We start from the raw sequence: 24,367 nt of genomic DNA, 5'->3' as shown, positions 1-24,367 counted from the left end.
CCCTTCAGTTCCTCGGTACCCATGGAAGCTAAGTCAATAGGATTCTGGAGTTTCGGTTGAAATCGCCCCTCCCCTTCCGGGCGCTGTTTGGTACATATACGCAATGACCCTCTTCTCCAATTGACGTGGGGGTTCCATTTCCAGAGCCAGGGAAATCCCAGTATTAGTGGCTGTTCCACCCCAGGGGCCACAATAAAACACAGAGTCTCTCTATGCTTCCCCATTGTCATTTCTATGGGTTCCATTATGAAACGTGCAGGCCCGCCCCCCACCATTGATCCATCCAATTGGCAAAAAGCTATGGGCATTTTTAAAGTTTTTAGTCTTAAGCCCATCTTCTGTACTACTTCCGGGCTGATCACACACCTTGTGCACCCAGAGTCTAGCAAGGCCGGCATTTCCCCTTTGGCCCCCTATGCGGGTACCCTTAACTGCACTGGAATGGTCATAGGGACCTTGTTTGGACTTACCAATGAGTCGTCTTCCGAATCGACTTCACTCTCTTCAGAGGAGGTTGGAGTTCCCAGCCCCTCTCCCTTCGGATGGGCGACCTCTACAACCTCCCCCGTCTTAAGCACCGTTTTGCGAGGCTTCGCTGGGTTTTTTTCCGGTTTTTTTTCTCCTCTTGGCACCCCCTTTGGTTCCAACTTGGCCCAGCAGTCTGCAGCCTGGTGACCTTCCTTCCCACATCAGAAGCAGACAGTAGTCTTGAGTCTCACTGCTATCCCTCCCTTTAGGGGTTTGAAGGCTTCTTGAGGATGTGCGGGGGAGGGCTTGCTCCAACCAGAGCCTCCCCGGCATCTGTTTTGGGTTAAATCAATTTCCACCTCTGCTGCCAGCACGTACCACATCTGCAGATCATTGGGGTCTCTTCTGGCAATGCAGCTCTGGTATATATCTTCATTTAACCCATCTTTGAACGCTTCTATCAGGGCTACTTGGGACCAGCCCCGAATATGACATACCAGCTCTCTAAATTCCTGGGTGTAGTCGGCCACTGATCTCCGCCCCTGATTTATGGTCTTCATCCAAATCCTGGCCTTACGTTCCTCCAGTGGGTCCTGAAACCTTGCCCACAGCGCAGTCATGAGCAGGTCATAATTCAACAGCTGGGGAGCATTATCATTATGCAAAGTCACCATCCACTTCGCAGCGGTTCTCTCCAGAACCCTGGTAACACATCTAACCTTGGCTGCTTCTGAGGAAAAATCCCCTCCGTATTCCTCCATATAGCTCCAAACTTGTGCTAGGAAAAATCCCAACTCTTTGGGATCCCCCCCCCATATTTTACTTCCAACGGAGGCAACTTCGGAGTTCTACATCTTCTGGCAATTACTCCTCCCGCTGGGGCTCCCAGGGCTGCTGCTTGCTGTTGCGCTAGCCCAGGTTGATTTATGGGGATGGCTGCTCTGCTTCTTCTGGCTGGGGCTGCCTCCCCCTCCTCTCCCTCATACCTTTGTTCAGCGTGAGGCTCTCCGAGGGCTTCATCTATGAGGCGCCTGGCTTGATTTAGTTAAAAAGTCTTTCCCTCTCTTGCCATGGCTCCTCTCTTCCACGCCGATGGGTAGTGGTGACTCCTGGGCGGGGGGGGGCTTCTCAGGATCCTTCCAACCTACTCCCAATGACCATTTGGGTTTTGCAGCTGGGTTTTCCCCAAGGTTGAGCTCTACTGACAAGTCAGCTTCCCTTGCTTCCTCTAGCAGCAGTGAGTCTTGCCCTCCAATGGCACCCAGGTCCTCTTGGTCGCTGGCTGGAGTTGACATGATGTTCAGACCCCCTTGGAAGAAATGGTATTATCTCTCTGGGTGGGCTGGTAGGGAGAGATTCAGAATAATGTCAGCTGGTGCTCCATTCAAAATCCAAGAAAGAAATACTTAGACTCTTGTAATTAGAGAAAAGATATCTTTTACTGGAAATCAAGTGGTAGCAACAAAAGAATTCTGAATCTGAGGAAATAGGCACGTACATCACATATATCAAGGGATGGAAATATTCCCACCCCCAACAGTTCAAATGGTTCTTCCAATTAAAAGTTGTGAACCTCATCATATGGACATCCTCAGGTGGTGATGATTAGTTGACCCTGGCCTACTCTGATAAAGGTTTGCAGCTGCACAGAGAAGAGAAAGCTAAGCAAGAAATAGAAACCCTCCTCAGTTTATACAATATTAGTTAGTAACACCTCCAGCTCGTTTCCCATACTTTTCCCTCTTCTTCCCCCCATTACTCATGACAGCCAGAAAGAAGATCTTGAAGGCTGACAGAAACTTTCCAACAGGGTCATTGAGACAATTCCGGACTGCGAGACGTCCATCCACTAACCGTAGTCATAATGTCACTTAGAGAAGTTATTGCAGATGATGCAACAAGATGAAGATAGACCCCACCTCACCATTGGTGGTGAACATACTGGACTTTCCAGGAGGGTCCGGACAAGGGGCTTTCCCCGAATACATTACGTAGATAGGTGGCGGGTCTAGCTTCAATTATCTCCTGCGGGGATCTATGGTCTCTTGCACATCACCCGAGGGTATGTAGTTTCCTCCATGGGGCCACAAATTTAAGATCTCCGGTGGTCCATAGATACCCCACCTGGGATCTGAACAAGGTTCTCTCGGCGCTCACCAAACCACCATTTGAACTCTTGAGAACTACTAGCCTCCACCTTCTTACCTATAAGATGGTGTTCCTTGTAGCTATAACCTGCAAGAAGAATATCTGAGCTGGCTGCCCTGTCAATAAGAGAGAACCTTTGTATATTCCACTCTGATAGGGTCGTTCTTTGCCTAGACTGGGCCTTTGTACTGAAAGTCAATTCAGCCTTCCATCAAGCGCAGGAGTTGATTCTCCCCAACTTCTGCCCAAAGCTGGTCCACGCCTTAGAGAGACAATGGCATTCATTAGATGTGCAAAGGGCTCTCCGCATTTATATAAACAGGACGGTATCACACAGGAAGACTCTTTGTCTCATTCCAGCCCTCAACTCTGGGCAGGAAAGTCACAGCTTCGACAGTGGGCAGATGGCTACGAGCCACAATCGCAAAGTTGTGCGGCTACATCAACAGCCTGGGCAACTCAAGCGCCAATCGAGGAAATCTACAGGGCGGTGACATGGTCGACACCGTTGCCTTTCATAAGGCATTACAGCCTGGACGTTTTTGCCTCATCAGAAGTCGCTTTCAGCAGATATGTCTTACAGAGAATTATTACGGGAAGGGAAACACCGACCCAGATGGAAACCCTCCTGTAGGACATGCCAAGCTTGGATATATCCCAGACCCAGATGCTCGGAACAGCTCACTGGAGAAAGGGCATTGGTTCTTACCTGATACACTCATTTTCCAGGAGCTGTGAAGAACATCCAGCCCCACCCAGAGTCTGTCTGGTTCTGGGTCCTATCCTAGCCAAGACCAAAGAGCAATGATGAAGGAAAGACAATGATGAACCTGTCACTTCGACTTTGCCAAAACTGGGGATGCTGGGACAGCAGCAGGGAGGAGTGTCCTCAGATTTTTGCTCAGCCTATCGAACAGCAGACAGAAGCACTTCCCTGACCTGGATGTTCTTCACAGCTCCCGGAGAATAGGTAAGAACCAATACCCTTTCCCTTCCCATTATTTCAATGCAGGTATAGGTTGAAATATAAGGATGGCCCTGAGCCAAGTACAGTAGGTAAAGGGCCAAAATTGAAGCCCAAAACTACAACTTGGCAGAAGTGCAGAGGTTTATGGGTGTTTTGAAAGCAGCATATTCATATTCCCTGCTTCCTCTTTTACCACTTTAGATTTACCAAGACTATGACTGTATGCTGAACCAAACCAACATTGGCTACAACAATAACAAGTTCTACATCATCCAGCTGATAGAGCAAAATGGGAACTACAGTTGCTGGAACCGCTGGGGCCGTGTAGTAAGTCTCTTGATCACAATTTGTCTGTATAAACAGAAAGATTGGTACCTTGTTTCTCAACAGTTAAGGGATCTAGTAGGGGACATGGTAGGCAGCTTCTTCCTAAGATGGCTTTTGCATTATTGGCCTCATTATGCCCAGTGATTCCTAACTGCAGAACAAGGCATGCAATTACTGAAACCTCATAAAATATACCTTAGTTGAACACCTGTGTTTCCCAAATGACAATTTGCTTTGCTGAATGTAGTGATTGCTGCTATATGAATATCAAGAAAGCCATTTCCTTGTAATATGCAATACCTTCACAGGAGGAGACATGCAATTTTGGTCTCCAAATGGACAGCTCTTAGCATTATAAGAATACTTCAGCTTCAACCATAACAACGCAAGAGCAAACAATGGATACAAACTCAAGGTTAACTGCACCAAACTTGATTGCAGGAAATACGACTTCAGCAACAGAGTGGTCAATGTCTGGAATACTCTACCTGACTCTGTGGTTTCTCCCCAAACCCCCAAAACTTTAATCTAGACTGTCTACTATTGATCTCACCCCTTTCCTAAGAGGTCTGTAGGGGGCGTGCATAAGCGCACCAACGTGCCTACCGTCCCTGTCCTATTGTTTCTTTTATTTTTCTTATATGTATCCATGTATTCATAACTATGTTTTTACTTATACCTATTATCTTGTAAGCAATTGACAAACCAAATAAATAAATAAATAAAAATAAAGTCATTACATAACAATTCCATCTTCCCTTCCTTAATGGGTTTTCTGTTACGGCAGGATTATAAGTGGAAGATTGATGCTGCTTTCCTCCCTGTAAAATCTGCCAAACAATAAAAACCTAATCTGGAAGTCTTATGGTCAGACATTGCAAGCAGTATGCATAACCATGGTTAATATTCATAAGATTTCATTTTAGAGAAGAAAAATCAAATAAGTATTTGCTCTTTGTGCAATTTTCCTATGAAAATACAAAATCAGACAAGTTAGTTGCCAATCAGAGCAGCGGTTATGAGCCTGCAGCAAAAAGTCAGAGTCAAGAAAATAATAATTAGCTAATGCTTCCAATAGTGTATGCTTTATGGCAGCCCATGTACATGTTTACACTGTTGATTGCATCTTTTTTACAGTTAAACCATAGTTCAAAACTTAAGAAGGACGTTTCCCATGAGACCAAATTAAACATAAAATATTAATGTATATGTAAAAACTGTTCCGCTTCTCAAGCAGTCATTTCAATAATTCTCCTGGAAATTGTAAGGCATTCTTGTTTCACAAATTATTGGTCTAACCTAAAGCAATGTTTATTATAACAGATAAAAAAACAGTATAGAATGAGCTGGATGAGAGCCAGTAAGCTAAAATTCAATCTTGATAAGATGGAGATAGATAATATGTTGTGTTAAGCTATGGTTTGTTTCAGCTTTTTATTACATAAGTCATAAATCACACTTTACTTATTTATTACATAAATCACATTTTTGGCTTAGTGTGATGTGTGAGCCATGCTGCTGTTTATGAGTGGTTCATTGCTTTTAATAAAGAAGTAGGGTTCAACGCTGTTCTTCAAGGAGATCCATTCTCACCAGGATCAGAAATGTAGCATGGGGATTTTCTGGAACTGATCATTCTCACAGTGGCTCAAATATATGCTATTCATGGGCAGAAATAGCAGGCCTGAAGTTGTTATTGACTATTTGGTGAGTTCATCTTTAGATTATTTTACTGGTATCACTATTTGAAAATGCATGAGATGTTTCAGTTTATTCAAAACAGGGTACCTTGATGGGCTTGGCCAACACAATCTATAGCAGTGATTTGTCAACCATGCTGGTTAGCAGTAAATTTCTAGATCCAGTTCAAATCAAACTACAAAATCTCTAACCTGTTTTCTGAAAGAGCATCTCTTTACTTGAGAATCCCCAGTTGGGATCCTGCTATTTATTCATTAGGATCCATAATTAGATGTGTGAGTAGAATTAAGCCTACCAGGTATATCATAGAGCATAGGTTCTTCCAGTCAAAAAAGACAAAATACAAGGAAGCAAACACAAGGAGATAATCCAGGGCTCTTCCCAGACCTGTTCCCCTTAATATACAGACTTCATATCCTTGGGTCAGAAGAAAAATATGCAGGAGTAAGTTGTGCTGCCCTGTGCTTGAGCACTATGCTGCTTTAGTGACAAGACTTTGGATTAATACCGTGTTTTAATGCAGGACAAGTTAAGTCAGTGGTTGGTAGATTTCCCCTCCTAGGTGCCCACTTTATCCCCTGACCTGCCCATATGAGAAACAACCAGCAACTGCTGTTCTTAACATATTATGGGATGGAATTGGGTAACTATGGGCAGGTGCCTAGGAGTGAAGGTTTTAGCCACCCTTCAAATTGACTGAGTGACAGGTCTTGGAAGTTATCTGTGCGATGCCCTGTCACTCAGGCTATTTCTGAATATGGGTCTGGCGTTCTTGTGGAAAAACATTAAGCCCATGTTCAGAAGTAGCCCAAATGAAAAGGTCAATCAGGTAAGTGAAGAGCGTTAGGTGAATTGAAAATATTATGTTCTACCATGTTCTACCGATATGTTCTGCTATGTTCTTTTTTTTCCAAAAGTTTTTTAATTTTTTAAATTTTATGCATCTTTCCATGTGAGCAACATGTTTCCAGGTTATAACACTTGTACATAGTCATACTTTCATTTCCATTAATCTTACATAATATTAACTCATATCATTATACATTTCACTCATCTTTAAATAAGTTTGCATTTCATATTTTGATTCATTAATTCAAGATCAATATCATTTCATCCATATATAAGTTTTCAAATCTTTATCCCCTATTATTTCCATTTTCACTTTTCTACCTATTTTATTTTACATTACACGTCATTATTATCCTTAGCTTTCTCTAAGCTGATATATAATAAACAATCTAAAAAGAGTAAAAATATAGCTAAACCAATATATTTAGGATCCACATGGTATTTTTCCATTCCCCTACTTTAATCATAATAGAATATTCTCATTGTACAATTCCAATATCCATTAAATAATCAACTGTGTGAACGGTCAACTGTATATATCCCCTCCAATAAATCACTAAAATAACTTCTTAATATCTCTCATTTTATCTTCACTTTACTTATAATCCTTAATAATCATATCTTTTTTTAAATTCATTTCCATTCCCTTGTTTTGATCCTTAAAAAAAGGGGTTCATAACAACACATTTTATATACAGTTATTATTCATATATGTAATTACTCATTCCTAAAGTATTTCCCTACAAGTTTTAAATTAAGCACCAATATATGCTCCATGTGGTGTCCCCCTTATAAAATCCCTAACCCTTATCTCTAAATTTTTAGGCTTTATTGTTTATTTTAATTTTAGCCAACTTTCCCTTTTCTAAATTTCCCTGGTCTTCCTTCTTTCCTTCTAACATTTCACCCATCTTCTCTCCCCCACTTTCCTGTTCTCTTTTTTGAAGTTTCTTCTTGTATAATTTTTAATTCTTTTGTTTGATCCTGGGAGCATTTTCTCTTTTATTTGTTAAGTCTGTCATCAATATCAAAGTTTTAATTCCTTTAGTGTCTTTTGGCAAAGTCTCTTGTTCTCCATGTCTGTCTGAGCCTCTTCTTACTTTAACTCCGCCTCACTGGAATTCTGCAACCATCGCCATTATTTTCTTTTCCAGCATTTCCAATAATTCCCTTCTTTCTTTGAACTTTCCTTTTACCATTTGTAACTCCAACTTAAAGTCTTTGCTTATTTCTTCCATTTTTATAATAAATTGTTAATATTCAAAGTCTTTTATTGCAATCCTTGCCAAAAGTCTCCTTTTATCTTTATTTCTTTTGTTAATCCTTCTGTCTCTTTGTCATAATAAATACCCAACAGTCCCAGGAAGTTGCATCTGTATATCCTCTTGGTAGAATTTCTCCCCCCTTTTCCCCAAATTTCCGGGGTTTTCATTATTTTATTTGTCTTTTATTCCATAACAATTAGAAGTCCAGTAAATTTCCATATAATTTTGTAGGGGGAAAAAAGCCTTTGACCATTAGATGGCTCTCTCTATCACTTTCCACTTTTTAAAGTTATTTTCTTTTCTCTTTTAATTATATTAAACATTAATTTCCAACCATTTCCACAATTAATTTTCTTAGTATTAACCAATTCCAGGCAAATCTAGCATTTAATCCAATGCCTAATTAATGCCAGTTTATATTATTCAAAGTTTGGTCTCTGATTCCATTGTAGCTTTTTATAAACAATTTTGTTTACCTTGTATTTTCCTCTTTTTTTCCTGTTCGCTGCTGTGTTACTCTTACGCAAGGGCACTTTCGTTCTACTTCTTGGGGTTGTTAAGAAAAAATCAAGTTCTTTTATCTGGTTGCACTTCACTCAGCACTTCACCGCTCCAGCACAAAACTTAGGTCCCTGCAGCTTTCCATCTTCAGGGAAGCCATTTTAGACTGCCGTTTCTCCCTGTCTTCCAGGGGAGTAATACCTAGCTAGGGAGGGGAGATGCATCTCCCCTCGACCCAGCTGGCAGTCTCCCCCTCTTCGCCCACCCCTCTGAGGTGGGTCAGGATGACACCGATCCCGTAAGGACCCTCCCGACAAGGGAAACGGGCCAGAGCCGCGCACGATCGCGGACTCTGAACCGTTGTCAACAGAAATGCCACCGGAAGTCCTCATGTTCTGCTATGTTCTACCAACCTGTCACTTTGAATTCAGGTTTAGTTATTTTTCAGTAGATTGCTAGACATAACGTCCAAAAATAGATTGAGTGACAGGTCACTTGTAGATTAAAGGGGTTGTGAGGAGCAATGAGCTATCTTCCACTTCACCCTGCACCTGTCCACTGCATCTGTGACCTGTCACTAAAAGAGGAAACAGACAGAACTCTTTATCAATTTCACCTAGCTACTATACATCCCAAATCCATGATCTGAAGAGATTGGCAATGGGTTGCTATAGCTAGCATCATATGGAAATAGCTTAGGCAGATGAAAATGCGGCTGCAGTATATGTGAATTCTTTTCAGAAGAAGCCGTGGAAAACCTGACAGCAACATGCAGCTGTAAAATCTGTTTTTATTTTCCAATTTAAATTATTTTGCCCTTGTCTTTTTGCTGATTATCTAGTGCTCTTTCAAAAGACCCTAACTATGTGTTTAAAAGGTATATTTTAAAAATTTGAATGTATGAAAAGCTTGTGTAAAATTTTAAAGTATTATCCAGGCAGATCTGCATCTGTGAAAGCCACGTGTCTGACCTCTGTGATAACCCATGCCAAAATAGCACCTAACAGATGGCAAGGGATGTGCCTAACATAGACTAACATAGCCCATAGCAGGTGGTAGTTCTGACCATGTCATCACCAACATTGTCAGTGAGGCCTCACAGGTCATTCTTATGAGCTTCTGTTGGAAAAGCAGGGAAAACACTATTGTACAAGTAGAATAGCTAAAAAGGAATGTTGACTGTCCTCACAACAAAGTAGAGATGAAACAGACACGATTCCAGGAAGATATCTCCTCCGAAAACAGTTAGCCAGGCGTCTTTGTGCCTCAGTTAATGGGATGTGAGGATAAACCCTAAGAGTCTTCCAGTTGGTGGAAAGGAAAACAGAGCTCTAACCAAAGGCAGCTACAGAGTCCTGACATAAAAAGTAACATGGAATGAGCGGGCAAGGAGCAGAAAGCTTGGGAATTGATTAGTCAACCGAGAAACCTAAAAGGAGAAAGACACCACAGACCAGATCCTTGAACCCAGCCCATAAAAAGGGTTTTGAATCATGCCTCATTCCAAACTGCTAGATTTGGCTTTTGCCTGATTCTAGTGCCTTGCCAGAATTTCCCCACATAAGTTCTTGGTAAGCCCTATGGTTTGGTTATTTGTGTTTTTATTTTGGCAGTGCAGACAGAAAAAAATGGTTCATTTTCCTGCATTGATTGCTTCTCTATTTTTTGTGTGGCATTAGTTTGACTCCTGGCAATTGCCTGGACAAGTCCCTGCAGTGTCCTTGACAAGCTTTTTGGAAGTGGTTTGCCGTTGCCTCCTTCCTAGGGCTGATTGAAAGTGTTTGGCCCAAGGTCACCCAGATAGCTTTGTACCTAAGGCAGGGCTAGAACTCACTCTCCTGGTTTCTAGCCTGGTGCTTTAACCATTAGGCTGGCTCTCAACTGCTTATCTACTCTTAGCTTAATTGAGTTGGAAGCCCTTTATATTTTAATTCACAGGAGGTTCTTGTATTCAGATTGCTACTGTTTGACCTTGTTTCTGAAAGCCCTCTCTCTTCTTCATCTCTTGGAGGAGGTCAGATTGTACTTATCATATAGGCCTACTGATCTGAGATCCTAGGGTTTTTTTCTACTCAGTCTGAGATTGCAGCTAGTGACTGGGACAGTTGCCGTCTTTTCCTCCAAAGTTCATTTTACATAAGGCTTTAATTTTCCAGAACGCCTTGACAGAAAATCTCTGCTTGAAAAGAGTTGATTTCTATCAGCATTGATCATAATATGTCTTTCCTTTTTGTGTGGTGTGTGTGAATTTGAAAAAGAAAAAGGCTTGTTATAAGCCTCAGTACATTTATTTATTTTGATATTCAGTGGAAAGGAATAGGGGATAGTGAAAAAGTCAGTACTATGATGGAAAGAGTGGATGAATATGAAATGAAGGTAAGCCTTCAAATGTTAAGGCTAGAAAAACCATATTATCAAGTAAGTCTCATTTCATTCTATACAATTCTAATTGTGGTTAAAGATCAGGTGTATTCAAAACTGGAAAATAATGTAAGACCTGGCAGATGAGGCAATCATAACTTATTTTTTAAAAATCAGCATATATTGGAAACACTTTCCTGATAAAGGCTAACAAATGTTCTGTGACTTTCCAGGGGGAAGTAGGGCAATGTAAACTCATCAGTTGTCCAACCTTGGAAGCTGCCATCAAGGCTTTTGAGAAGAAATTTCAAGAGAAGACAAAGAATAAATGGGCTAACCGAGAGAATTTTATTGCACATGATGGCAAGTATACCCTCATTGAAGTACAACATGAAGATAAAGAGGAACAAGAGGTAACAGTAAAGGTAAGTGTTCAAAGGGTATACTTTAAGTAGTATACATTGGGAAGCAAGTGGATCTAGAAGTATGGATAGATTTCTGAATGATTTTCTGTAAAAAAAAAAGAGATCAGAACCTTTGCTTAATCAAAACCTTTGCTTAATCAGAACCTTTGCTTAATGATGGAAAGAATAATCAGTTCAGCAATATTTTCTCAGGACATCTGCAGGTTTCTAAGAAACGTGTGCTATTGCAAGATGATACCTGGTCTTCTTCCTAACAAAGTGCACAAGGACATCCCTTGGAACATTTCTTAATTTTTCAAAATGTGTATTAATACGATAAACTCGATCAATCTCTGCTCAGTGTTAGCTCCCAGTTCAAAAAATTAAAAAGAAACATAACTCTCTTTTGTCTAATATCTTCTCTCTGTTGTTCTAGAATTGCTGTAAATCTGAAAAAAATCTTTTGCTCTCAGTTCCAGTAATGTGAAGTTATCCAATTCTTTCTCCATTTCTCTATTAATACTTTCTAATCTTACTTTCTCAAACTTCCACTTTGTCCGTAATACTAGATTGAAGATTGATAGTACAGATATAGTTGTAGTATTCTAGTTTTTCTTTTAATTTCTTTTAAGTACAAAAGAGAAGAGTATTTTTTTTGACAAACCTACACAAAAGAAAATGCCTTTGAGCTAGGATAAGTCGGAAGAGATGAGATCTACTTTTTAACAGGAGATTCAGACTAAACTCTCTGCAGAAACCTTTTTTTTACATATATATATTAAGAGAAAGTTATCAAATATTTGAGTTGCAAAAATTTGAGGGAAGAATTTATTTCAGCAGGATTGGAAAAAAAGGAGTTGCTTTGTATATCAGTTAAAATTAAAATATAAAATTAAATATAAACTGTTACAAGATGCAAAGTGCAGAGGACGATTGGGTTTACTACCGGTAGATTTTGAAATTGCATTTCACTGCTTATTATTTGATCTGGATGAAAGAATGGATGTTTCTGAAAAGCAAGAGACTTTTAGAGTTACAAACTAGGAAATGTTGTACCTAGAAGATTTAGAGTTAGAAGATCGCAACCTATGGCTTGGAGTGTGTGGCTATTATGTGGTATGATAAAATTGAAATTAATATGGATATCAAAAACAATTTCATTGAATTTGCCATATTGAGCGTATGTAGTAGATAAACCCAAAAGCACCTTTATAGACCTCAGCTCCAGAAACATATTATAAAAGAACAGCAGACAAAGGCAAATGATTGACATAGTGGGAACTGTTAGAAAACCATCAAGGGTAATTCAAACTTAGATCAAGAGAGCAATTAACAGCAGAGAGAGAGATAGTTGTCAATACATGTAGTCCTTGACTTACAACAGTTTATTTATTGACCATTCAACTACAGCACTGAAAAAAGTGACTTATGACTGTTCTTTGTGCTTACAACCATTGCAGCATCCCCATGGTCACATGATCAGAATTCAGGTGCTTGGCAGGTAGTTCATGTTTATGATGCTTGCAGTGTCCTGGAATCAAGTGATCAGCTTTTGTTCCCCAAGTCAATGGGGAAGCGAGATTCAGTTTAACAACCATGTTACTAACTTAACAAATGCAATGATTCACTTAACAACTGGGGGCATGAAAATGGGGCAAACTCCTTTAACAAATGTTTCATTTAACAACATAAATGTTGGGCTCAATTGCAGTCACAACTCAAGGATTATGTGTAGTTTCCCCATTTACCAAAGAAAGATTTAAAATGGACAAATGGCATGTAGCAAACCGAGGCAGTATTTGAAGTACAATTGTGCGTTGATAATGAACATGTAATTGATAAAATCCATAAATGTTTGTTAGAATTTGAAACAGGAAGGTTTAAGAATGTATGAGTTGGCTAAGAACTTTGTAACAATATTCAGATGGGTCAATGGGAAAATATGTGGTTAAAAGTATTGACGTTTGCATTGTGTTATGATCTCAAAGAGAATTTTTATAAAATGATGTATTGTTGGCATACGGCAGCAGAGACATTATAAAGAACGCATAAAATCATTTCAAATTCTTTTTTCCTCTTTATATTAGTTTGTATTTTCTTTTTTAAAGTTTTAATAAAAATGGTAAATATATAAAAATAAAGTATGTGTAAGTCAGAGTACCTGTTGGTGAAATGGAGGAAAAATAAAGTCATTTGATATCTTGAACCAGGGTTGAAAGAGAAACAATATGAGTTTCACCAATGCAATTTTATGCATATTTACTCAGAAAAAATATTGTCTTATTATTCTGAGGAAAGCAGGTATTATAGTGTGCATTGCAGATTAATGCTGCTCCATTAGAGGAACTGAATTGTGTGAATTCAGACCCAAACTATTCTTCTTGTCTTCAAGGTGGACGATGTGGATGGAATTAAGTCATTTAAACAAAAGATACTACCTTGCACTTTGGACAAGCACACCCAGAATCTTATGACACTCATATTCAGCAATGATATGTTTAAAGAAGCCATGCAGACCATGAATATAGGTAAATGGTGGAGGGACCACTTCTCTGTCCCATGAAAGAAAACCATCCCTTTCTTTTATCTTGTTTCCTCTAGGTGTCACTTATAATCCAATTGTACAATTAACAGAGATTTTTTTTTTCAGAATGGTTTTATCTTTGCTTGGTCTAGTATCAAGTCAAGTCAATTAAAGTTAGGTAACCTGGGGATTAAATTGTTTAGCAATAGCAATAGCACTTAAAACTTATATAGCACTTTACAGTGCTTTACAGCCCTCTCTAACCGGTTTACAGAGTCAGCCTATTGCCCCCAACAATTTGGCAGTTCTTGATCCAACAGGTCGAAAATACGGGATTTGGATCTAAATCGAAGAAAATGATTGGCACAATTTATTCGAACCAAAAAGCTAGGGTAATTATAAATGGGGAGATTACTGAAAACTTTAAGATTATGAAAGGTGTTAGGCAGGGATGTCCAATGTCGCCTCTGCTTTTTATCTTGACCATCGAAGTGCTTTTAAATCAGATTAGACAAAGAAAGGAGATAATTGGACTGAAGAGCAAAATAGAAGAATATAAAGTACAGGCATTTGCGGACGACAGTGTTTTTTGTGGAAGATACAATGGATTCAGGGACCTATCTATTTCAAGAATTAGAAGAATATGGGGCAGTAGCAGGACTAAAAATTAATAAAGATAAAACAAAAGTAATAACCAAAAACTTGATAGAAAGTAAAAAAAAAAGGATTGGAAAGGAAATTGGGATTACAAAGTGTCAAACAACTTAAATACCTAGGAATTTGGTTAATAGGAAGATGCTCTTCCATAAAAGAGGATAATTATATGAAACTACTTTCACAAATAAAGAAAGATCTGGCCAATTGGGGAAAATTACAACTATCACTATTAGGCCGAATAGCGGCCATAAAAATGAACATACTACCAAAACAATTATACTATTTTCAAACAATACCTATAAAATTGGATAACAAATTTTTTCAGGAATTAGATAGGATGGTAATGAAATTTATATGGATGTGGAAAAAAGCACAAATAAAATTGAAAACGTTACAAGATAATAGAACCAGAGGCGGCCTTGGACTCCCAAAATGGGAAACATATTATCAAGCAGCAATTTTACAATGGGTTAAGAAGTGGATAAACATAAAAAAATAAAAGAATTTTGGCGATAGAAGGTCATGACCTCCAAATTGGGTGGCATGCCTTTCTATGGGATAAAAAGAATAAGATGCACTCCTATTTCCATAGACATTTGATAAGGAACTTACTTTTACAAACATGGGATAAATTTTTAAAAAAGCATTATTTGAAAAGCCCACACTAGATCTCACCTACGGAAGCTATATTATATTCAAATACAAGGGACATTTAAAAAATGATTAGATATAAAGAATTGGTGGATGAACAGGGGGAATTAAAAACACTGGATAAACTAAAAGAACAAGGGATAATATTAGACTGGTGGGTATATTTGCAAATTCAAACTAAATTTAAGAAAGATGTAAAGGAGCTACGGATAGATAGATTTACAAAAATTGGGCCAAATCTTGACAGGCAAGGATATAAAATTTATAACACGAACATATAATTATTTACTGGAGGTAGAACTAGAAGAAGAAATTGTTAAGGGATCAATGATTGCCTGGTCGAGAAATGTGGGTCAGAATATAAATTTGGATGAGTGGGAAAAGACTTGGACTGAGAACTGGAAGCTGACTTTGTCGACGGCATTCAAAGAAAATCAATATAAAATGTTTTGTAGATGGCACTTAGTGCCAGCACGACTGGTGAAAATGTATCCAACCTTGAAACCAGAATGCTGGAAGTGCAAACAAAAGAAAGGAACGTTTTTCCATATGTGGTGGCAATATATAGAGGTCAAAAAATACTGGAAGAAAATACAGAGATGGCTTTTTGAGATTACAAAATATAAATTAAAATTGGAATCCGAAACATTTTTATTAGGTATGACTAAAGGGAATTTGAGTAAAGATAAAAGATACCTTATTGTACACATCTTAACTGCAGCAAGAATCACGTTAGCACAAAACTGGAAGAGTGATAAAATACCACCAGATGAAGTTTTGATTCAAAAAATAATGGACTGTGCTGAACTAGATAAATTCACTATGGAACTGAAAGGCAAAGAGGATAGAGAATACTATGCGACATGGGAGAGGTGGTACAAATGGGTGAAGGATAAGGATAAAAACAATGTAGTCACAAAATAAGAAACATGTATATGCAATGATACAATAACTGTTAATGGAAATGAGATTTTTGTATTTTTTGTTTTTAAAGAATAAAACAATTTAAAAAAAACAATTTGGGTCCTTATTTTACCCACCTTGGAAGGATGGATGGCTGAGTCAACCTTGAGCCTGGTGAGGTTTGAACTGCCAAATTGCAGGCAGCCGGCAGTTAGCAGAAGTAGCCTGCAGTACCTCACTCTAGCCACTGTGGTGCAGATTCTACTCTTGGCTTTCTTCACAAATGATGTCCAACTTGGAAATCACTGTTAATGCTCAGTGTACCATAAAGGGCACAGATTTCAATCGCAGATGGTATTCTAATCCTGGTGGCTTTAGCCACTGACTTGTAAATATCCTGGAAGTGTTAGATTGATCGGTATGGCAATTTCTTGTGTTTGTCAGATGTGAAGAAGATGCCACTGGGAAAGCTGAGCAAACAGCAGATTGCCAAAGGTTTTGAGGCTTTGGAAACTCTTGAAGAAGCTCTAAAGAAGCAACCACTTTCCCAGAAGCAACTGGAGGAACTTTCATCTCGCTTTTATACCATTATTCCCCACAACTTTGGTCGTAGTCGGCCTCCATCCATCAACACAGAAGAAGTTGTCCAAGCTAAGAAGGATATGCTTCTGGTAAGGAGTTCTCAGAAAGGGATCAACCTTCAGTTTTTATCACGTTTTGAATTGTCAGTCAGGAAGATTTCTATCCAAATTTTATGTGGATAAGCTGTGATACTAAATACATTGATGACAGTTTTGCATTATCTTTATTAACCTCTCCTGGCAGCCATTGGTTGGCTTGGGATGCCCAAGCTAGCTGACAAAACCAGAGAACTGAAATGAGTAACAAATGGGCTTCTTTGTGGCTGTAAACATCATACTCTATATTATGCCTTTAAAAAGAGGTGGGCAATCCTTCGTTCAATCTTTTAACTCCTTTGTGATTGCCCTCAAATCAACCAATGGAACAGAAGTTGCCCTCGGAAGTTGTGGGAGCACCATCACTTGAGACTGTCAAGAAGAGATTGGACTGCCATTTGTCAGAAATGGTGTCGGGTCTCCCACTTGGGCAGGGGGTTGGACTAGATGACCTATAAGGTCTCTTCCAACTCTGATTATCTGTATCTACCTGTATTTTACTATATTTTACTGTAATTAAAGCATAAATAACACCCTAGACACCCTAACAGCAACTAAAGCACTCCCAAACTGAAAAAAAGGTGATAATTCTGGCCCCGTCTTCTCCAAGGGCAACATCTCATCACAACTATGTTTCTGTAGTTCTTGATTGTGAAACAAAAATCACATTTTTCAAAAGGCTTCTCAACTACAGAAGAATTTTTTCTTTAAAGGATAAGAATGTAATCATCCTGTGAAATACAGCTCTAGTACTTCACACCCTTCTATCTCATGTATCGTAGCCTGTTCGTGTCCATATTAGCACTAAATTAAAAAAGAGAAATATAATAAGTTGAATAAGATGAGCACTTTCTAATAATTGTCCTTGGACATATCTAGGTCAGTGGTAATAACCTAGCCTGACGTGCTTTATAATGGAAGAGAAAGCTACTGTATCACTTGAAGTTTGTAGACACATAAAGACAAAACAGCCTGAACAAAAAAGCCAACTTTTTGGCCTTGCATTTCTCAAATGATAAGACTTTTCAGCTAGATGCTTAATTAATGAAACATTTTGCCATGGAGCTGTAGATTATATATCTATACCTCTACAGTATAAGATCAAGGTAATAGATGGTTAAGAAATTGGACTAGTACTAAGAAATCCAAGTTGAAGTCTACTCTCAGGCATAAAATCTCACTAGTTCTTAGCCCTACTTACCTGACAGATTGTGCTGAAGAAAATTTGGAGGAAGGAGTGCTGTATACTTGAGGAAACATGGGATATAAATCTAATAACTAAAATATATTTTTGAATTAAAAAAGAAGTTTGTTGTTATTCTTTTCAAGCCAGCAGATGCATGCATTCAACTAGTTCAATTCACTGCTGGTAGTGTGTTCCTAAATGTGTTTATTCCAAACAATTGTCCTCTTAGCTTCAAGTAGGATTGGCTGTTCTGGAAATGGATGCAGGATAACAGCCCAAATGTGAGATTACTGCTTCCATCTGCATCTCAACTGCACCCCAGTGTTGGTGATGACTGGTTTACTTTATTGGTAGGTCCTAGCAGATATTGAACTGGCCCAGAGTTTACAAGCCCAAAAGAAGGAGGAGGAGCAAGAGGAAGAGAAGGAAATGGTGAAAGAAGTTCTGCACCCGCTGGACAAGGACTATAGGCTTTTGAAATGTGAACTCACCTTAGTGGATTCATCATCTGAGGACTATAAGGTAAGATGGCCCTACAAGTTGTTTCTTATTTGCTTTAAATACAGCTGAGACTGGGCAATACAGGAACACATGAATAAAGGACAAACAACAACATGTGGAATAGCCTCTTCTACAGCTAGCAATAACTCTCCTATTTATCTCAGTTCTTTGATGTTCACTTTCTTTCTTTACTTCTCTTCCTCTCTACCCTACTAGCTGATTGAAACCTATGTGAAGAAGACAAGTTCCCCTTACCAAAAGCTTCGTATCATGAATATTTGGAAGGTCAACAGAGAGGGTGAGGTAAGGTCAAAGAGGAATATCTCTTTCTCTGGTCTGTTCGAGGGCTGAGATTTGTTTCTTTCTACCTTAAGATCATGTTGGCTGAAGGAATCAGAGTTACTCCAGCCCATCTAAAGGGCACCAGGTTGAGGAAGATTGCCCATAGGAACATATAATTGGAACTGATACAAAAAAATTAAGGCCATATTTCTTTACTCCTGGTCATTCTGATTCTCAGGGCATGTGCCAATTGAGGCACAAATATTTTTGAGATACCAAAAGAATGATTGAGATCAAAAGCTCTGAAATCCACCTGACCAGATCTAGCTCCTAAGACTTTTTTTGGGGGGAGGGGGGGTGTTATCAGGTAGGTAATAAGACCACTGTTGATTGTGAGACATCAAGACTTTAAAGAACTATATGTATCCATTGGCAGAATAAAAACAAGGCCATTTACTAATTAGGAATCTTGTTCTTTTATGCAGTAGCAAAACTCTCTCTATATACATTGGGGATGACCATCAAGTGTGCAGATGAGTCTGCAGTTCAACAGCAGACTGACATGGGAAAGCCACGTTTGGCTTTCTACCTTTCCTTTATTCAAATATGACTTGAATAGGAGCAAAGATGTTACATGCTCGGTTCTCTTGTTTCATTTCCTAAACAGAGCCATCGTTTTAAGGCTCATGACCACTTGGGAAATCGGCGCCTACTCTGGCATGGGACCAACATAGCTGTCGTCGCTGCCATCCTGAAGAGTGGGTTGCGCATCATGCCCCATTCCGGTGGCCGTGTTGGCAAGGGAATTTACTTTGCTTCTGAGAACAGTAAATCAGCAGGCTATGGTGAGGCCACATTCATTATTATTCTACCATTTGCTGCTCTACCATTGTTAGCAAACTCTCCTCGCTACTGCTTCATGAGAGTAACACAAGGCAAGGAGAGACAACAGAGTCAATTTGATGTAGTGGCTAAACCATACACACATACACAGATCTCTCTCTCTCTCTCCCCTATATATATCTCTGTGTGTGTACACATACATATGTATGTATATGTGTATATATACAGTGTGTGTGTGTATAGATATAGATAGATACACACACTGTATGTATGTGTGTGTGTGTGTGTGTGTGTATATATTCTTAATTTTTTGTGGGTACTTACTTACATGTGTGGTATTCAGCTTTGTTCGGGTATTTTCCCATGTCATTGTAGTTGTGCTTTTAAAGTTGTAGCAACATTTCGGCAGAATCTCATCTGCCATCATCAGGCTTCTGTATTGTGTTCGTCTGTGTGACTTTAAAAGCACAACTACAATGACTTGGGAAAATACCCGAACAAAGCTGAATACCATATATATATATATCCATATATATATATATATCCCGAAACGTTGCTACAACTTTAAAAGCACAACTACAATGACATGGGAAAATACCCGAACAAAGCTGAATGCCATACATGTAAGTACTCGCGAAAACTTAAGAAAACACACACACACACACACACACACACACACACACAAACAAACATGTATACACTAGGACTATATATAAGAGCCATTTTGATGTAGTGGTTAGGGCATCATGCTAGAAACCAGGGGATCATGAGTTCTAGTCTCACCTTATACACAAGCCAACAGAGTGTGCTTGGGCTAGTCACTTTCTTTCATGTGGAATAATAATTTATCTCCCAATATAACTTCTTTGTTAAAATGCCCTAACTATGCCCAACTATAATACTTGTTTTATCATTTTTGTACCTTTGAGTTAGTGTTGACTCTGAGCAACTGACTGGACAAATCCCTGCAGTTTTCCTGAAAAGATTTCAGAAATGGTTTGCCATTATCTCCTTGTTAGAGCTGAGAGTGAGTGACTGACCCAAAGTCATCCAACTGGGTTCATACCTATTTTTTTAATTTAATAATAATTTTATTATGAATGACAAAAACTATAATACAAATTAGAAAATAAAATAATAAAATGAAAAAATAGAAAGTGCAGTAAAGAAAAAAAATAGAAAAGAAAAAAGACTATAATAAAGAAAAAACTAAAATTTTAAAAGAAATGACTTCATCACAAATATAAACGATTTTAGTAAATTAACATATTGTTTTAAAATACAACAAATGAACTTTTCTTCCCATATCTCATCTTTTATCTGTAAACAAATCCTTAAAAGTTCATCATTTTAGTTCCAGTCAGCAAAAGACCATTAAGGGTTACCAGAGATAGAAACATATTTATTTTAATCTTGATAAAATAAACTATCTTTATATTCCTTCCTTTTATTTTTACAATCTTGCTCTTTAATTCCTTCAAATAATGTCCTAGAACTTGATTCATGTTCATTTTTTCTTTGTCTCTTCTCACAAATTCTTCAAAACTTTAACAAGTCTTTTGTCACTCTCTTGGTTTCTAATTTGTATATCCCTTTTAATTATTAATACATAAGTCAGTTTATTTTGTATGTCTAGTTTAGCATGTTTTCCCATATCATCCTTGTAGCCTGTCATTTTTAAATCCACTTTCAGATCAGCCTCAGGCTTCTCCAGTAAAACGTGTTCTTTTTCCATAACATCTTTTAAACATAAGTCTATCTATAGAGGCAGACAGTCTTAAAATTAACTTCTGAGGTCAGTGTTAAAAAATATCCCTCAATATGTAGAACGTTAAAATATTTAGCTCATTTCTGTATTAATACATGAAATTTTAGTGTTCTTTAATTATAATCTTTAGTTCCTTCAAGTTCCTCTGGTATCCAAACTTCAAAGTCCCATCCTATATTTTTTTAAAGAAAGAATTCAAAACAAAAGCATTTGCCCATGGAAAGGATTCTTATAATTCCAAAATCTTATTTCAAATCCATTTTCAAAATCAAAATTCTAATCACTTTTTTGCTGTTTTATTTAAATGAAAAGATTTTTTTTTGTTCTTAAATTTGTATTTAAATTTTCTTTCACTAAGGATTGAGGGAAACCAATGCTATAAAACATATCAATCCAAAAGTTCCCAGCAGCTGAACCAATTAGTTAGCAACCAAAAGGCATTAGAAAAGGAAGTACGTGAATCCAGTGTCCTTTCAAAGGCGCAACTGTGATCTGAGCAAGATGGCTATTCCTCCATCTCCCAGAGCTCTAAGCCCACTGGAGACCACTGTTTCTGCAAAGAGCAACTGTCTGGAGCATTTGAGGGTGATTTCAGGTGCTCTCCTTATCTGGAGAGGAATCACAAAGTGTTGGTCTACTCACTGGGTCTTAATTCTGCAGCAGTTGTCAGCTCTGTTTTTAGCAGACCTGTCTTCAGTTTGCCATTTCTTCCCCAGAAATCCCACCTGGGTTCATGTCTGGGGTGGGATTAGAACTTATGATCTCCCAGTTTTTGGACTGCTGCTTTAATCATGCAGGCCAAAATTCAGGGGCAAAATGACTCAATTTCATTGTTGTGGTTTCACATGGTTTAAGGGAATGTATAAGTTTTAAGAAAGGAAACGTAGACCTCTGGTTATCATTCTCAGCCTACTTGGGAAGAGGGGGACTCATTCTGCTGAACAACTAGCTCTTTTGTCAAAGCTGCTTTCTTTCTTCCAAAGGCAACTTGACTGTTTTTCTCTTGAGGAGGAAGAAGAAGTAAACGTTTTGCTTCTCATCTAGGAAGCTTCATCAGATCTGATGGAGGGGGGAATGGAAGGATTATATTTCTTTGCAATCATTTGGTGCCAGTCTGGGGCCAGTCTCTGAGGCCTCAGTGGTCTCAACAACTCTCAGAGAGAGCTAATGACCAGATGACTGCAAAGAAATACAATCCTTCCATCCCCAGTTTCCTTTCAGAACCTGTCCTTCTATCTGCGCACCATTCAATCTCAATTGTCAGTACCTATCCTTCCATTCCCCCTGCCATCAGAACTGATGAAGCTTCTTGAATAAGAAGTGAAACATTTTCTTCTTTGTCCTCAAGAAAAAAAACAACCCAGTTGCCTTTTGAACAAAAAAATACCTCTGGGATAACCATGATCTGGGTGACTGAAAATCTCCACAGACAACAGGCTGTTTGTTGTCAGGTTTTGATGGCACCAGAGTGGGGTATGGTCAGGCCAGGCCATGGATTGCCTAATTCTGACCATGAGGTTAATATAACTTAATAAATCTTGTCTCCATCTCATGGGCCAACAACTGAGAACCTCGAAATGGCATTTTCCCAAAGCAGCAGGTAAAGCTGGCTTCTAAGGAACCAGCATTTGTAAATATATCCTTCTACAGCCATCTTTATGTGCTAATTGGGAAAACTGCAGCATTTAATAAACAGGAAGTTTGCAGGGCATGCAAAACAGCTGTCTAAGAACTAGCATTTCAACCTCTTACTATCTATACTACATTCATTCCACTCTTTCTCAAGTGGGAAAAGGTCAAGGTGGATAAGATGTCCTCCTTAGGAGGCATGCATTTGGAGAGGTCAAGGGCTATATGTGAAATATCTCCCTTTAGAGCAAAGAAGTAGAACACCCAAGTAAAAACATTAAACATTCATCTAACATGAATGAATGCGCTGTATTTGGAGGGTCTTTGGTTGCAGGAAAAACTGGTCGTGATCCCAAAATGAAATGGAAACCTGAATTTCAGTAGCATATGAGACTCAAACCCTAGTGATAGGTAGCTCCTTTTCCATATCTAATCAGATGAACAACTGTCTTCCTTTCTCTCTTTGCAGTGGGCACTACCTCCAGCCGGGAGGGAATCATGTTCCTGAACGAAGTGGCCCTGGGCAAGGTACATTACATCACTCAAGATGACTCTTCATTGTGCCAGCCCCCAGTGGGTTACGATAGTGTCAAGGCTTGTGGCCAAACCGAACCTGGTAAGTTTTGAAGACTTGCAGTTTAATAACTTGTAGCTCTTGCTAATCCTCTCAATTTCTTAATTTGCATTTGCTTTCATGTCTTCAGACCCTGCATGCGATAAAGAGCTTATCCTGGATGAGAAAAAAGTGCTGATACCACAAGGAAAGCCCATTGTTATGACTAAGTACCAAAACAGCCACTTCAGCCAGAGTGAGTACTTGATCTACCAGGAGAATCAATGTCGCATCCGCTACCTGGTCCAGCTTCATTTTTGAGGCTTTTCAGGGGCTGCTTTTTCTGCTGGACTCCACCCATTTACTGGCTTTCGTCTTTCCAGGGCTGAGTTCTTAAGAACCGACCTTGAGTTGGTCAGTTATATTCCCCAGTTCTCCATCCAGAGTTCATTCAGTAATCATGGCTTCTAGTTCTGCAGAGAAGAGGGTGATGTGACTATCTTGTTTTGAATAGTATGGTGGCTTCCATAAGGCAGATTAGGACTCCGTGGATGTCCAGCAAAACAAAGATGAAATCATTGCCAGACTGTTGCAATAAAAGGTATCACGACAAGGGCTAATGACTTTTGGAAATCTCTTGGATCCAAATAGTCTGAAAATAAAAGAAATTCTATTAAATTGACTTGGTGTCATCCTTCTGTATTTTCTCCTATACGGTCATGTTCTGTCTCACCTGTGACCACGAGGTGAGAGTCCAAGCCTCCAAAGAAATATAAATAAACAGACAGGACCAGAAACGATAGAGTTAAATTCCTTTGACTGGAGAAGTACTTGGCAGTCTTCCAGAAGCTGCCTGCCAAGTCCAATAACAAACAAGACCATAAATCAGAAGGTGAACGCAGCACGGAGAATTTGTCAAGCTGCTATTCCAAATAAACAAATTGTCCTGAACGAGTATTCAGAGCTAACACACCCTCTTTTATTTCCTGAGGGGCGTGTCAGTCTCTCAAGTCAGTTCCTGATTTGACATTTCCTTTTATGTTGCATTTCCCTCTTCTGCCTGCGTCTTTGCCTTGCATCAAACCAGCATTCCTCGGCTTGATCCTCAGCCAAGGACTCTGGCACGCTCTCCTGAATATCTGCCGACACCTGAGGCACAACCAGGGAGGAAGGTCCCGGGGAGGGAGATGATTCCGAATCCT

The 24,367-nt window shown here is 39.0% G+C and overlaps 1 protein-coding gene across 2 annotated transcripts in view; it reads left to right on the top strand.

Annotated features, from left to right (window-relative positions):
• Positions 1–23,847, top strand: part of PARP3 (poly(ADP-ribose) polymerase family member 3) — a 48,848-nt gene extending 25,001 nt beyond the window's left edge. For both annotated transcript variants that reach the window (XM_087924029.1, XM_026725194.2), the window contains exons 3-11: positions 3,785–3,910; positions 10,821–11,012; positions 13,384–13,519; positions 16,171–16,397; positions 17,944–18,111; positions 18,307–18,393; positions 19,040–19,217; positions 23,082–23,228; positions 23,317–23,847. In XM_087924029.1, coding sequence (XP_087780155.1) covers positions 3,785–3,910; positions 10,821–11,012; positions 13,384–13,519; positions 16,171–16,397; positions 17,944–18,111; positions 18,307–18,393; positions 19,040–19,217; positions 23,082–23,228; positions 23,317–23,486 — 1,431 coding nt within the window. In that variant the 3' untranslated portion in view covers positions 23,487–23,847. The remainder of the gene's footprint in view (positions 1–3,784; positions 3,911–10,820; positions 11,013–13,383; positions 13,520–16,170; positions 16,398–17,943; positions 18,112–18,306; positions 18,394–19,039; positions 19,218–23,081; positions 23,229–23,316) is intronic.
• Positions 23,848–24,367: the final 520 nt, after the last annotated feature.

Source organism: Pseudonaja textilis, chromosome 2, assembly GCF_049901715.1.
Source record: "Pseudonaja textilis isolate UNSWEBS1 chromosome 2, rPseTex1.2, whole genome shotgun sequence".
Classification (NCBI taxonomy): domain Eukaryota; kingdom Metazoa; phylum Chordata; class Lepidosauria; order Squamata; family Elapidae; genus Pseudonaja; species Pseudonaja textilis.
Note: the sequence above shows the minus strand (reverse complement) of the source record. Positions and strands in the feature narration are given on the sequence as shown.